A 16,167-nucleotide genomic window follows, 5' to 3' on the forward strand; every position below is an offset into this window, starting at 1 on the left:
ATAGTGATGATGAAGGTTCCTGGTTGCCACCTTTAAGCACTTCTCCCCAAGCAGTTCAGTAAAATGGCTTTCTAAGTAGTCCTAGCTAAAGCAGACCAGCTCTCCACTGCTATTTTCACATGCTCCATCAGAGCAGAAATGACTAAGCTCATTTCTGCTCCAATTGAGCAAATCAGAAATCAATCTGCTCCATTACTCTCTAAGCACTAATACTGCCAAGAGTAATGAACTTCTTGGAAACATCACTGTCCAAAGAGGCTTGAATCACATCCTGACGGGACCAGGAGAAGAGTCAGCGCGCAGAGACATCGCATTCTTTGCTGTGGTGCTGCACCACTTCCTGCTGTCAATAGGACAGTACAGGGTGACCTCATTCCCAGTACTGAACCCCTTGCCACCACTGCCACACGCCCCAATGGCGGAACAATATTCTGGATGCAGCAGAGCAACAAGCAGTGTTCCCTAAACTCCTCTGGCCCCCTTTGCTCAAACACCTGCCAATAAATGGGTCCTTCAACGAGAAAGAGTTATTATTCACGTTTGCTTGTGTTTTCTTGTGTTTGAGCGAAAGGCTGTACTCCCTCTTTGACTGTTTTCTTACATTACGTTAGTATTTTAGGACGCTGAAATATGTCTAAAAGGTTGAATACATTTTTATCTTGGTCCTTGTTGTTTAATTAGCTCTTACCTTATACCTCATATCTTTCTTTGTTTACATGACTGGTTCTCCTTTGGTGTGTGTTTTATTTAAAAAAAAAAAATCTTTTTCAGTTGTTTTAATTTTTTTTATCTCCAAGGTTTAATAAGCTGAAGAATTATTTTCACCATTGCTGACCGAACTCTACCTTTTATTTTTGTGTGTGTGTATATAGTGTACATCTATGTTGTTTGTGAATGGCCTTGAAACAGAATGAAATCTTATTATACTCCTCCATTCTTTTAATGGTATGTTTTAATACACATTACGCTGGATTATCTATAAATGTATTAAAAACCATGAAACTGGGGTGAATGTTTTGAGTGTCTGTTTTAAACCAAAGAACTACTTTTCCCATAATCCTTTGCTTTAAAAGAAGCCGACCGGATGTTGATAATTTGTTGTACATTTAAAGTGTGACATTTAAAGTTCATACGTAACTTCTATTTTTTTTAGGTTTCCGCGTCCTGTTTAATCACACGTTTTGACAAAAACAGTCAAAATTGGCCATGTTTCGCATTTGTTCACGACATTTGAACACAGTCAATTATTTAGTGCCGCACTGGTGCAATGATAAAGAGAAAAAAGCAGCAGTCTTCCAAATTGCATTACTTTCCCCCTGGAGCCTCGCCCCAGTGCATCGTGTTTTGTAGAAATAACTCGTGTAGTGGTAGTAATAATACTGATACTTCTCTAATACTTAAAACACACAAAGATGAAGGGTTACCCAGATTATGTCGCTGACTGTGCTGTGCGCTCTCTGAGTTAATGCATTGGCCGACTGTTACTTGAAGGCAACACAAGGTAAACGTCAAGAATGTTTGATTGTTGAAATCTTTGTGAACGGCTATGGAAGGAAGAGAGTTTTTCCTCGTCAGTGGATTCATTGATCTACGTTCACTGTAAATTTTGTCCTCTTTGATCGCTCGGTTTTTGCACAGCAACCATTACGGAAGCTAACAGTTCATGTTTTGACAGCTCAGCCTGTGTCTGCTAGCTAGCTGCCTACCTAACACTAACTATTTATCGTTAGCTAACACTGACAGCACTAGCTGTGGGAGACTGCTCAGTTTATTGAACAAGGACTTGGGAAAAGACAGTTTCTTCCTGGCAGCTGGCTTAAAGTACGCTTACGTATGTCAGAATTCGTTTACCTAATGTAATGTCGAAATGCCTTCAAAGGTAGCAAGGTTGGAGGGCTAGTTTAGCTAGCTTCAAATGCACAATGAAATATCAAAGGTTACATTGGCAAGACAGAAAACGCTACACTTCCTTTTCTCTTCCCGTACAGTATTAATAAGGCCACATTATTGTCAGAACTGTAGTATTTTTTTTACAGTATTATTAGTATTTCATGTGTACAGTTAAAGCTAATATTTTAGTTTTATCAAAACGTGGTTGTTGTCTAAACATCACTGGCTTTTATGTAATTGTTTTTTAATGTTAAAGGCGGTTAATATAGGGTTGGTGGGGACTCGTGTCCTGTTATTGCTTGTAGGGCTACTTGTTTGTTTACACATAAGCACAGGATGTCCCTGGCAAACGTGTACTGCTCACTGCAGCCTACAGCTGGGTCAATCTGTGATACTGAAAACCTGTGAGGCAGGAGTGTCAGGCACCAGACCCAGAAGTTTCTGGTATCATGTAGCCACTCTTGATTTGTGGCTACCAGGCACCATTAAGTACCAGGATGTCTTGAAACCTGAATATTGTAGTCAGTGCTAGCGATTTCTGATGGTGTCAAGCGTTAACATGGATTTAACCTCTACAGTTTGCATTTTGGTTTGATAAATGTCTTGCCGTGTTTCATTTAACCACAAACTACCGCATGTAGTTATGAAGAAATGCCACACGCAAGCAGCGGTACAAGGCTATACCTTTCGAAGATTGGCAGCTGCAGAAGTGCTTGGTTTGTTTGCAGAATAAGTATTCATTAAATAAGCAAGTCTTCTTCTCAGAAAGTGTCAAAGTGGTTAAAATAGTGAAGAAATCGCTAGAAATTAGATCCAGCTTCTTGCTGTAATTTGTCAATGTGTAAAAATGAATCATTTGTCTACAAGAAAGCATCAAAATGTAAAAGTAAGTATACATGTATAGTCATGGTAAGAAGAAGCTGCCTGTCTTTTAATTAACGTAATTTTTTATATCAGCACAAATTGCAAAACATGGTTCTTAGTAAGTCTTACCTTTTAAACAAATATAACCTCAGATAACCAACAACATTTTACATATTGCACAACATCATTATTTGTTTAACAAATGAAAAAGCAGAAGCTCTGGGAGGTTACTGGTACGGACAAGCCAGGTATGTGTTAACACAATGCTAGAGAGGAAATACATCAGCAGTGAGCTTGGAGAAACAACTGTTGCTGTCCATCAATCTGGGAAGGGTTAAAAGACCATTTCCAAACAATTTGAAGTCTATCATTCTAAGTGGGGAAAAAAAAGTGCAAAAACATTGAAGACCGTTGCCAATTTTCCCTGGAGTGTATCTCCCAGCAGATGCATCCCAAGGTCAGACTGTGCTTGATGGTACAATTGGAAGAAGTATGGCTTGTTTAGAAGGATTTCAGGAGAAAATCTCTTCTTTCTAAAAAAAAAAAAAACAACACATGGCAGCTCAGCTTAGATTTGCAAAGTTACATCTGAACAAAGCACAAGACTTCTAGAACAGTGTCCTTTAAACAGACAAGCTAATATGGAGATATTTGCCAGTAATGCATGGCGGTGGATGGGTGATGATTAGGGCTCTAAAAGCTGCTGAAACCAGGCATGTGCTTAGTCTTTCACACACTGCTTCTGTATTTTTGGCTTAATTTTTGTTAAATGAGTAGGGATGCGTCATATGTCATGTGATGTTGTTCTCCTGACCTTGCATTTATCTGATTTTAAGACCTGCTACAGGGTGGATGATTTTATCTTTTGTCCTGTTATGTAAAAACCTTATGTTGAAAGCAGGTCTTTTTTTATGACAACCCCAAAGAAATGTATTGAATGTATTGATTATTTATTAGTATAATCATGCACAACATAAAGTAGCGCTTTCTCCACATGGAACGTTTTTTTGTTTTGTTTTGGTTTTACAATCCTTCAATTTATATTCAGCCAAAAATGTATTTTTGCTTCTTGCTATTTTCATTTAAATTTAGGATTCAGATATCCAAAATGATCAAGTTTATATCGGGACCAAGCAGAAATTGGTCCCTCTGTGGTGTCTTAGACCTGCTGTCTTGCTCTTCTCACTCTTGTTTGTCTCTGCCTAACCCACAGGTCATGCATGCAGCCAGCCTTCTAGCCTGCGCTTTGTTCATCCCCAGCGCTTGAGATAATGTTCTACCCGTAGGTGGAGGGTTATCCTCCTACTCCGTTTCTCCCCACTGCCCCCATCAGTCCCAGAGTTCCCTATGTTAACCCTGTTGAGCATGTTTTACTATATCTGTCTGCGGCGGCGCTCCAGGAGTGGAACTCGAGGCGAGGCTCTGACCAGTCGACGGGCTGTGGAATCTGGCCAGAGAGCGGTACTGCCAGTCAGTGTGGAGGTGGAGCAGTACGCCAAAGAGGTTTTGGACTTCAGCTCCCACTATGGCAGTGAGAATAGCATGTCTTACACCATGTGGAACCTGGCAGGGGTGCCTAACGTCTACCCCAGCTCAGGGGACTTCACCCAGACAGCTGTATTCAGAACTTATGGGACGTGGTGGGAACAGTGTGCCAGTGCTCCGCTGCCTTTTCGTCGCACTCCTAAAGGCTTCTACAGTAAGGATTACATTGAGCTAGGCTTTGAGGAGCCCGTCTACCCGACAGCAGTGGAGGTGTTTGAGACCTATTACCCTGGAGCCATCGTCCAGATCCTGGCCTGCTCTCATAATCCTTTCACCCAGAATCCGCCTACTGATGTCAGGTAACAATAGTTCCTCCACACTATGCCATTTCTAAAACTTTACAATACCAGTAAATTGCACAGTTTTCGATTACATAACAAGGCTTCAGTGTTTGGATAAAATCCAGTTGGCATTTCATGGAGTAAAGTACTGCTTGGCCAGAATTTCCACCAGAAAACTACCAGAAACCTGGCAGAGGATGCAATGGGATTAGCTTATTACAATTCTTTATCACGAAGATTAGATGATTAGATGATTTCTTCAACAATCTACCTGCTATAGCACTAACTGCTAATTGTCAAGGGAGTCACACTGCACAGTGGAGCTGCATATATGCAGAGACTGAGCTTTTTTTAATTTCTTAGTTCCGACTTGAAGACGCAGTATTATGTATAGGAGAGCACTGAATCATATTTAGCCATGTTTGCATGCAGATAAATGATTTAGGCTACCTTGATTAGAAAAAACTAAACTGATAAAATTGTATAAAGTCTTAAGATTTGCCTGGATCTTTATTCACTTTTTACAGCTTTAGCTTGGTGTTTACTGCCTCGTGTTAGGTGTTGCCTTATGTTGCCTTGGTCCTGCTCTTGGTGCAGTGTCTCAGTTCATTACTGTCCGAAACAAGTCATAGAATCCCCTCCCCCACAAGCCTGCTTTCCTCTGATTGGCTGCCCCTTTCATTGAAAACATTTTTTTTAAAAACGTGTAGAGCAAAGATTACTAAATGGGGTACATTGTCATTGACACCATAGAGAGCAGAGTATCAGCTTTTACTCTGAAGCCTCAACCTCTGGCTTGTAAGGATTATTTGTATGTCCACTGAGACACACAGGGAGCCAGCAAAAAAAGAAGTGAGACAGAAGTCAGGGTATACAATTCTGATGGAATATGGATGTGGTCAGCTGCTAAAAGCCATTCAAAGTAGTCCCACTATTTAAGAGTGCATGATCAGGAGGACAAAGGAGGAGGGGGGAACAACTAAGCTGTAGTGCCTCTTCACCTCACTGTACAATACCTTGTGCAATACTTTTTGTAAATAGTCAATGGTGCAATAGACCTCAATACTTGAAATGTGCAATTCACTTGTATTTCTATTTTTATTCCTATTTATTCTATTTATCCCCTTTGTATATTTTATTTATATTTGTCTCTGTATTTCCCAGAGGAACCCACCCGAGGGATTAATAAAGTTCTATCTTATCTTATCTTATCTTATCTTATCAACACTGGAGTTTTGGACCTGATACAGATTTTTAGAGAGTGTAAAGTTTTGATATCACTATATCATTAGTCTTTAGAATACTATAAATGCCTGATTTGTATGTTTGATTTATATTGAAAACAGACAATGATGGGGTTGTTATTTAGTAACTTTCCAATGTGTTTCACAACCTGTGAACATGTGTTGCATAAAGTACTGATAGTACTGCAAACAACAGAGGGAAAACTGCTCTGCTTGCTAAGCTATGTAAAAACATAATTTACAAGTTACACCGCACAGCTTTAAAAAAATTTTTTTTACTGTAATAAAGACAGTTTTCATATGGGGGCATATCCGACAACATATATGGGCAAATCCGTCTGTCTCTGCTTATTAGAAATATGTTAAGATAAAGAGGCAAACACTGTTGTGCACAATGCCACACACAGGCTTAAGAACATTGTTAGGACTGTATTTTCCTGCTGCTTTCAACGAGTACCTAGAGTAGTGCAAAGTAGTCTTAATAGCATTATATAGGTTAAAGAATGTTATTTTTATATTTGCACATGTTTTGTGTTGTCCAGGTGGGAGGTGTTGTGGTCTGGTGAGCCCACCAAGGTGCTGACTCCACAGGCTCGCCAGTTTTCCCCTAAAATAAAGCATATCGGCTTCCCAACCAACCTGTTGCGTCTAGAGGTGAACAGCTCTTTGCTGGACTATTACACCGAACTGGATGCTGTTATCCTGCGTGGGGTAAAAGAGAGGCCTATGCTGGCTCTCTATAAAATGCCCATCATCGACATCAGTGACCTGAGCGACAGCGAAGAGGAGCTGTCTGATGTGGGAGGTCCTTTCAGGCAAGGAGATGGCAAGCACCAGAGGACAGGAAATGGCTACTTTGACAAACTGCCATATGAGGTGATTACAGTCCTTAATAACAAATCAGAAGGCTTGCGTCATCCAAGCCTGGGTTGAAAGTTTAGATACGCACAATGAAATAAAACTGCATTTTTAAATTTTATTTTTCAGATGTGATCTTGTTTGCTTAGTGGTACAGACAGGAGTATTTTCGATCAGTACCTCTTTAATAAATATTAGGTTTAACCATTCCCTATCACACTCTTCCTATTTTGACAAGCACAGAGATCCAACCTGACTCCTCAGCTGCCGCCCTCATTACTTCTACAATTACTGCCTGAAAGTTGCAATATCTAAAATTTCTTTTTTGAAGATGTTCCAGTCGCATGCACTAGTCTTACATATAGGTTGAAGGTGCTGCAGTCATTTCTCTGCACACAAAACATTTGCAACGCTGATTATTTGAAGTGTTTTAAAGCTTTCCTTATGCACATCAAGTTTTTTCCTTATTATATGTGCTCAGCATGTGTGCACACGTGCACTTTTTTGTTGTTGTTGTAAAAAATAAAAAAAACGTGTCACACACGAACACTGCGGGTTGAACCATTCTGGCACTTTCTTGATCTCGCACTCACAGACAGTCATTTTCATGCCATACAGATGTATCATGTTGTCTGAGGCGAGCTTCAAAACACCAGCAGTACTCTTGATAGTTGTTCTCTTATCTCCTATCCAAACCACTGCCATTAACAGCAGTCTTCACAACCGCTGTGTGTTTGTTTCAGAAACACAATATAGCTATTATCTGTCAGCTGATACCAGCTTGAACACAGTGTATTGTTAATCCACTGTGACACACACACGCACAACCATTCTTTCTCTTTGAGAGACACACGAATGCGGTGCAAAACAAGCCGGCTCACCGCTGATCCTGCTATCGGTGCTGTGTCTCCCAGATAACCACTATTTAGATCTGCCTGACAGAGGGGACGCAATTAACATTCTCCACTCTACACTGAACTATTTTCTCTTCTCTGCTAGGTTCCACTATTCTTTAATGTTCTCTATTATGTGTTATTTTCTGCTTATGTTTTCTTACAAGACCAAACATGTCTTGTCTCTCACCCTCCTCGTATCTTACCATTTCTCCTCTCCTCTCCTCTCCTCTCCTCGTCTCCTATCTTAACCCCTCTCCCCCGACTCCCGTCCACAGCTCATCCAGCTGATACTGAGCCACCTGACCCTGCCAGACCTCTGCCGTCTGGCCCAGAGCTGTAAGCTGCTGCACCAGCACTGCTGTGACCCGCTACAGTACACCCAGCTGAGTCTGCAGCCTTACTGGGCCCGGCTGACTGACGCCTCCCTGGGACACCTGCAGAGCCGCTGCACCCTCCTCCAGAGGCTCAACCTGTCCTGGACCGGCAACCGTGGAGCCCTTACCCTGACGGGCTTCAGCAGGTCAGACTATCAGCGGGCCACGAATGGCAGCAAACAGGGAAATGACCTTGGAAAGTAGCAATAGAAGTAAAAGCACTTTTTCAAGGAGGAGCATACTGAAACAAAGAAAATCAGTTTACACATTCTTCTGTAACTGATTGAAAAATAAATTAAGAAGAGGATGAAGGACTACTGGGGAATTGATGGCTTTTTTGTTCGTTTTTGTTTTTGGCCTCTTGTCACTCATTTCTCTCAATCTCCCGCCTTAGTTTCATGAAGGCCTGTGGTCCCAGCCTGGTCTGCCTGGAAATGTCATGCTGCCACTTCCTGAACGAAGCCTGTCTCGAGGTCATCTCCCAGACTTGTCCTGGACTCCAGGAGCTCAACCTGTCCTCCTGTGATCGTCTCCCCCCACAGGCCTTCACGCACATCTCAAAACTTACACGCCTCCGCAGGCTGGTGCTTTACCGAACAAAGATAGAGGTATGCGCTGCAAACAGTGTCTCTGCGAAACTAATCAGAGTGATTCGCGTGGACTTCGATCTGTCTTGTTTAAATATAGAGCAGGTCAAATTGTTGTTTGGTTAATGATATATCCGATACCCTGGCTGTTTATAATTTGCAGACTGCTCCTTTTTCTAAATGTATATAATGTTTTATTCACCATTGATGCTGAGCTGTTATAAAAAAATTACAAAAAGATTTTTAAAAAATGAATTATCTTTCGTATTTTGAATATATAGAATGTCAGAGATTTTCAAGAGGTAGATTCCACACGGTGGAAAGGTCAGAGAATTTAGTCACTTTTCCTGATATTCAAGCAACAGAATTTGATCAATTGTATCTAATAAAGCAGAAAATGCCTTTTGGGTTTGCATCAGAAAGGGCGTCTGGCAAATCAAACATGAGGAGCTGCCCACTGTGCCGACCCCTTGAGATAAAAGAGCAGCCAGAGGCAGCTTTTATCTTCTTAAAGGGGACCTGCTCATCGCCAACTCTGTACTTTTATTCTTGGACTGTATTAGAGTAGTTTTGCATGATTCACAGTTCAAACGAATCCTTTATCTTACATTAAGCCTTGGTGCAAACCGATTTAGCTCATGTCATAACCTCTTTCATTGCTAGGCCACATGAACTGTTACCAACAGCCTCCACTGGCCTCCTCCCCCCTTTCAGAAACTCAGGTTTTACAGCATTAACATACTGATGACTTATGACTTTTCTGTGATAGGGGATCTGTAAGCAATTAAAACCACATTTTCCTCATTTATAAAGTCTGAGGTCCACCTGTGTAACTGAACTAATATAAAAAAAAAGATCATCATTTTGTTTTAAAGATGTTTTAATCTTATTTTTTTCGTGTTTAGTTAATCATCTGATGACCTCCTTTGTTTCACTTGAAACATGCATATAGTATAGGTTTGAACAAAACTTCCCAAAAATGTGCATTTAATGTAAAAACTAATGATTTCTCCTTAAGAAAGATTTAAGATGAACTGAGTAAACTCTGATTCTACAGGGTGTTGAATATACATCGCATGTATTCAAGCTCAGGCATGTCTGATGTGTAATATCACTGTGCCTTGTTTTGGTGGTGCACCTCAGCGTTTCTCTAGTGTTTGTCATGTTTCAGAGTGACGTTGTGGGCAACAGACAGTGTAGAGTTTCTGCGGTGGAGCCAGGCAGCGTGCTGCAGGTTGTTTACACCCGGACAGACAGAGCGAGCCGTGTGTCTGTTTGAGGCCCTGACATCTCAGCTGTCATTACCTTGTCACTGCTCTAATTAAATGGCTAGCTTACGGGAGAGAGGCACTTATAAAAATGCCTTACACCGAGTCGAGCACACGCGCGCACACGCAGACAAGAGGCTTTCACTTTCATGTCTGACACATTCTCCTACCGCTGAGGTGCATGTGTTGGCAGTTGCAGCACTGAATTCTGATATCTCCATATACTAGTTGTAGTGCTGCTCGAGAGGCCTCCGTTTTCACTTTTTTCACTCCACAAGGAGGTGGAAAAATTGTTTCCTGTGCTTTATTAAAAACCTTTTAATCCTGAAAGTGCTGGGTGTGCCAGGTAACAGACAGGAAGTTACTTAAACGGGAACTTTAGGTGACATGACTGGATTTGTTACTGCTACTAAAACCTATGTTGTTTTAAATTATCTTATATATAGATTTACACTCAGGTAAGATGCTACCGGTGTTTTAAATCTCTTTTGCTCCTTCTACCTACCTGGTTTTCACCTGTGCACCTCTGTCTCCGTCTCTCCTTTCCTCCACAGCAAACAGCCATCTTAAGCATTCTGACTTTCTGCATAGAGCTAAGACACCTCAACCTGGGGAGCTGTGTGAGGGTGAGAATGTGCACACATATGAAGTTTCAAAGAAAGCTACAATCTTAACTATTACCTTTCATTTTGGAAGCTTGTCTAAAAGATGCCAGATAGGAAGATGAAAGAGAGCCCTGTGATCCCTGGCAAATGGCTTAGTCACACTGGAGTAAAAGTAGGACAGCAATCTTATCGTAACTGGGAAAAATCTGTGCTTATATAATTGAATTTAATGTTTTTTTGCATTAAAAACTGATTACAAGTAGTTGCAGTACCCACTTGTGCGATCGCACAGGTTGTCTGATGGAAGGCATCCTGTCTGCAAACAATGGTGGCCTGATTCAAACTCACTGGAATCACTCTGATTAGTGAAGGTTTCAAGTAAATGATGTTTAATTTATGAACACAAACAGTTTGAAAATGCAGTCAGCGTGTGAGCCAGTCAGCTGGTGGCCAATTGTGTGCGTTCTGGTTATATTCCTACATAAAGTCAAGGTTTGCTAAGCACCTACAGTATATCACATTGCAGTTAAATCGCTGTCCTGAAGCAGCAAGGTCTCTATTTTTGGAGGAATTGCTTCTGTTGAATTTCTGAGGTTCTCGCTCGACTCTGTAAGTAGTTAATATTGATTTCTGAGTATGTACACTGCAACACATTTGCAATTGTTGACAGTTTGTCACAAGTTAATCACTGTATTAACACAAAATGATTGCATGTAATTGCCAACTTGACCCAGTTCAGTAGTAAGCTGACAGCACAGCTGACAGACTGATAGGCAAATCACTCTTATCACCATCTTGCCACGCCAAAGTCTCTTTGAAGATGGCAACTGACTGGGAGTGGTCAAGACCTGGTCCCTGTCTGTGACAGGATTGCAAGGTCATTGCACAAGGTCACAATCATTTTGGTCATACCTCAACCACCGTTTTTCTTAGTGTGACTGTTGCATAATGCTGTAGTCACACAGGCCTAGACACCATTTGGCCACCATTTAGGATACTCTAGTGGCTAGTGATAAATATGTATACCCTGACTGGTTAGTGAGTGATTACTGGAGGTTTCTGGCTGTTGCCAAGTGAATTCAGATGCAAAGAGGGTGCTGACCATGCACTCTTTGCGATTGCTCACCTTAGTGTTTGCATGGAAGACACCCATTTGCAAACGCTAATCATAGAACGCTAATGAGATCTGGAAAAACGTGCGTCTTAAGACCAAAACCAAGTTTCACTACTGCTCCATGTTTAGACAGCAGTGACATTAAGCTTCTTCCGTGCAAACTACAGTCAACTTGCTGGGGGCCAAAGAAGTTTTCAGTGCAGCACCGTGTACCTCTTTAGTACCAATTTCACCCAGTGACAGCAAACGCCAACAACCACTTGAAAACCAGTCTGGGAATACACATTTTTCACTAACAGCCGGTGGTTGGCATGGGGTCACTGGCTAATCTTTGTGCAGTCTGTGCTAAGATAAGATAATTGGTTGGTAGTTGTAGACTTCTGTGAGAGCGGTGTCATTCTCCTGTTACTCCTTTAATGATGGCTCATTGAATATGAGGGGAATGGTATACAGCAACTGTTGTGGACAGATATGTATGATGATATTAAAGTACAATACGTTTTATTATTAACATCTTTTAGAATTATTAATGAGGCATTTTAATAAATGTTTAGTGTATCATGATGATAATGATGGGGCATCTGTGTGTGTTTAACTCCCTAAAAAAAGTTGAATGACTTTGATGGAAATATTGATATAATACATGAGAAAATCCTCTTGTGGTCTTTCTCAAGACATAACTGTCATCATCAGAAATAAAGTTATGCAACATTTGGCAAGAGAAATGCATAAAGGCAGCGACTCTCTCTGCCAGAGTTTAAATATCCATCACTGCTAACTCTGAGAAATGTTCTTGCTGTCATTTTTGTAGCTGAGTTATCTGCTCGGGCTGTTTTTAGTTGTTAAATTGCATTTCTTTGCTTTCATCTTTGGATGAAACAATGAAATATGGCCAGCATTACCTGACACCAAAGAACAATAACAGCCTCGCAAACATAAATCAGTTCCTGAAAGACTATTTTGTTTTTGTTTTTTACGGTGAAAGTATTCCGCGTTAGTGCTTTGTTCTTTTGCTCTCTCGAGGAAGCGAGGTTACGAGCCACAAGCCGGGTGATGCCACTAATCAGCTTTTTATTATCGCAGCATTTCAAAAGTTTGTTCAGAATATATTAGATAGACTATTGACTGACTCATCCTGACAGCATCATCTTCCTTTACGTTATCCTAAAGGCACATTTTTAAAAGCCTGGGACTGTGACAGTGTTGTAGATGAGCACAGATCACAGCACCTCTGCCCGTACATCGCTCACACCGACGTGTACAAATCATAACATCTGAATCGACTGCAGCATACGACGAGGGTGGTTTTGCACATTAAAGCGGGTCTGAATCGTCCAAATGTCCCTCTGGGAACTTGCTTGTGAGCTGCAAATGCTGCATATTGTATAGAGAGTAAATGCTCCTGTCTCACTTACAGATCGAAGACTATGATGTTGTAGCCAGTATGCTGGCCACTCGCTGTCGCTCGCTGTGCTCTCTGGACCTGTGGCGTTGCAGAAACCTGACCGATCGAGGCCTGACTGAGCTCGTCTCAGGGTGCAGGTAGTCACTTGAAGCTACTGTTGTTTATAACACCTGCGGACTCCAGGCATGTGCAAAATAACCATTCATAACAGCTTCTTTTTTTTTTTTTAAGTGCTAATTTTGCCCCAAAATAAGATTTCAGGAAGCTCCTCCCCCCTCTCTGCTCCTGCCACCATCTTTTTGCTTGGTGGGGAGTTTTCATAGCTTTCAGTTCAGGATTCTTCTCATATAACATCTTTGGTTGTAAAATTGTCCAGGACATGAAATGGTGTTAGTTTCCTCTGTGATTGCTTTGTTTTTGTTAAAACACTTACACATTAGAGACACTGCATGGTTTCTCTGCGAATATCCAAATTTGTCCTTGCGTCACCCCAGTTTACTTGTTGGCTCTGTTGTTGCTCAGGATGTTGGAGGAATTGGACCTGGGCTGGTGTCCCACGCTGCAGAGCAGTACGGGATGTTTCCAACACCTCGCCCGCAGCCTTCCACGCCTGCGCAAACTCTTCCTCACTGCCAACCGCACCGTCTGCGACTCAGACATAGAGGAGCTGGCAGCCAGCTGCCCCTGTCTGAGGCATCTCGACATTCTGGGTAAGATCTCCCTCACACATATGTGGAAACAAACGTTTGCCTTATTAATCATTTGTTAATGAGTGTCAAGTTCGTGGTTATTCGGTCATGACTTATGTTTCATCACGTTGGTGTATAAAGCTCCCCATCAGAGCAGCATAGCCACAACTTAACTTTTTATAAGAGACTTTGTCAGTTGGGCAACTGCATTTTTGATTTAGCTCATCGTTCACTTATCATATTCACAGCAGGCCCATTCCCAGTGTAGCATTTGAGGGGTGAAAAAAACCTTCAAGTTAACCTCGAACACAAACTCAAATAATCAGCTTAATATTGCTATACAGTAGTGCTCAGTAAGCAAAGTTACAGCAGCACACCATAGCAGTAACACTCTAGTTCCAGTTGCATAAGTTGGTGTTTTTGACAGCACAGTAGCTTCAGTGTTAGTCAGGCTATGCTGATGTGTCAGTTCTTTAGTTATTTCAGATGTGCTTCAGTGGTTGACTCGCTGGAAGGTGTGCAAATGATTTTGGTCTGGACTCTATGATCTGTGTGAACAGGCAGAGAGGAACTTTACTTCATTTACAAAGAAAATACACACGCAGTTTCCTTTTTAAGAAGTAGCCAGACATAAAAATATCATTGTTTTTATTTCACAGCTCTGTGTTTTGTTTTATTTTTTATGCGTTTTTTGTGAAGTGTTTTTCACCTTCTGCGTGTCCCTGTTGTGATACGTCTGCCGGACAGGTACACGGTCAGTGAGCGCCGCCTCACTGAAGAAACTCCTCCAGTCGTGTCCTCAGCTTGTCCTCCTGGACGTCTCCTTCTGCTCACAGATAGACATGCGCATCGTCCAGGAGCTCTCTGGCCTCTTCCCCAATGTGGCCATCAAGAAAAGCTTCACTCAGTGACCCCAGCATTGGCTCATTTCCCACTACTGAGATGTAGCAAGTGGAGGGAGGTACTGGTCAGCACATACTGCCCCAGAGTGATTCAGAGGCAGGTCAGATGCAGGAGGAGATTGCAGACCTGCCTCTGCTTGTATCACGGACGAGATCTTCTTTTAGCGGTCAGTATAAAAAGCGGTTGGACTGGGTGAGGAGGATTTTACTGGCTTTACTGATTTAGTGAACCTAAATGACTACAGATTTGTAGGAGCAGGATTATACAACATAAGACACTTGTATTTTTGGGTGGGGGTTTTGTTTGTTTGTTTTTTAAATCAGGGTTGTTGCAGTGAAGCTGCCACATGTTCCCACAATATGAATCAGCACTTACAGTATGTATTGCCAGATAACAAACGGCAAGGAAATATGCCTTACCACTAGAAATCACACGTGAAAAAAGCAACATTTGAGAGAAAACTTCTTTTAAGCATCTTTTTAGGAAAACAAATGGAACACAAAGCATTCTTACCTGTTACTGGACTTCACATAATAATATTAGCTACATATCAGGGCCTTGGTCAGTGCCTTGTTTGATTGTGGAATATGAACAGGCTGGTTTGTACATGAAGGTCTTTCCGGTGGTGTTTATCACCATTCACTCACTTTCATTGAATCATAGTGGATGGTGTTGTGTTCAAAGGGGCTTTAAAGGTGAAAACAGCTGCACTAGATGCAATGCACTGTGGTTAGTGTTATTCTTTTATTTTTTTACTTTAATGAGACTATCACAAGTTAATATGTGTTGCTACAAACTGCAGGATCATCATTAAATGTCCATGCACTAGAGATTTAGCAATGGCATGTTTCCATCAATGGGGAAAAAAATTGTTTTCATTTCCACATGCTCTAAAATTGCAGGAGTACAGAAAACACCTAAAGGCATCAAATTCAAAAGATATGCACACTGACTCTTTTGAAATAAAAGCGCAGAGAAGTAATGAAGATCTTATTTAAGATGACATGAAACAAATCTAAAAATCTTTTCCTCTCCAACTCTCAGTTAGGCGCATTTGGTCCAGCAGTTAATATTTTTACTAGGATAATATGAAAGAATTTCCAACTGTATTACCTGGGCAGCTGTTAATGTGTCACCACATATCAGACACTTCAGATGAATGTAGTAATATTCTATATTAAGTCCGAGTGTTAACAAGTAAGAAATACAGGGGTAGTTATTAACTAGAGGCCTTTGTTGGAATACTGTAGAGAAAGTCATCTGCAGCTGAAGCAGTTGAATGTGTTTGGCTGTATACAGTACATCAGACAATTCAGTGGACTAAATGAAATAGAAAGTGTTAATAATCGGGGTGCTTGTTAATTGGTTTTGTTCAGACCTCATAGGTTGTGTAAACATTTCAGCGTAGGCAAATTGGGGCCTTTAGGCTAAAGTTTTGTTTCCCCAAGTTTGAAAGTCACTGGCTCCTCCGCCGAGGTGAGAGCTCAGGTGGGGGAGTGTTTTCAGTGCTGTTTTTCTGTCAGCAAGTTTACACAAGCTGAGTTTCATGAAACTTGGAGAGCTGGGCCCAGGCATTAAAATTAGCTGCAAATGCAGAACACCTTCTTTGAAAGTGCAAGATAGGCCCTCTGCAGTGTCATAATG

At 41.3% G+C, this 16,167-nt stretch overlaps 1 protein-coding gene across 5 annotated transcripts; it reads left to right on the plus strand.

Annotated features, from left to right (window-relative positions):
• The first annotated feature begins 1,351 nt into the window (after positions 1 to 1,351).
• fbxl4 (F-box and leucine-rich repeat protein 4) lies at positions 1,352 to 15,353 on the plus strand. Of its 5 annotated transcripts, none has more exons than XM_085473429.1 (9): positions 1,352 to 1,501; positions 3,968 to 4,598; positions 6,367 to 6,700; positions 7,854 to 8,098; positions 8,347 to 8,560; positions 10,362 to 10,433; positions 12,944 to 13,068; positions 13,454 to 13,641; positions 14,368 to 15,353. In XM_085473429.1, the coding sequence occupies exons 2-9, from the start codon at positions 4,102 to 4,104 to the stop codon at positions 14,529 to 14,531; spliced, it is 1,839 nt and encodes a 612-aa protein (XP_085329555.1). In that variant the 5' UTR covers positions 1,352 to 1,501; positions 3,968 to 4,101; the 3' UTR covers positions 14,532 to 15,353. The 5 variants fall into 5 exon arrangements, with proteins under 5 accessions (XP_085329555.1, XP_085329558.1, XP_085329554.1 ...); XM_085473432.1 differs by lacking the exon at positions 1,352 to 1,501 and adding an exon at positions 1,508 to 1,599 and having other exon boundaries at positions 4,155 to 4,598; XM_085473428.1 differs by lacking the exon at positions 1,352 to 1,501 and adding an exon at positions 1,539 to 1,599.
• Positions 15,354 to 16,167: the final 814 nt, after the last annotated feature.

The sequence above is a fragment of the Copadichromis virginalis genome, linkage group LG11, assembly GCF_057382275.1.
Source record: "Copadichromis virginalis isolate Kocher_CV1m ecotype Utaka linkage group LG11, C_Virginalis_male_GT1.1, whole genome shotgun sequence".
In the NCBI taxonomy this organism is placed as follows: domain Eukaryota; kingdom Metazoa; phylum Chordata; class Actinopteri; order Cichliformes; family Cichlidae; genus Copadichromis; species Copadichromis virginalis.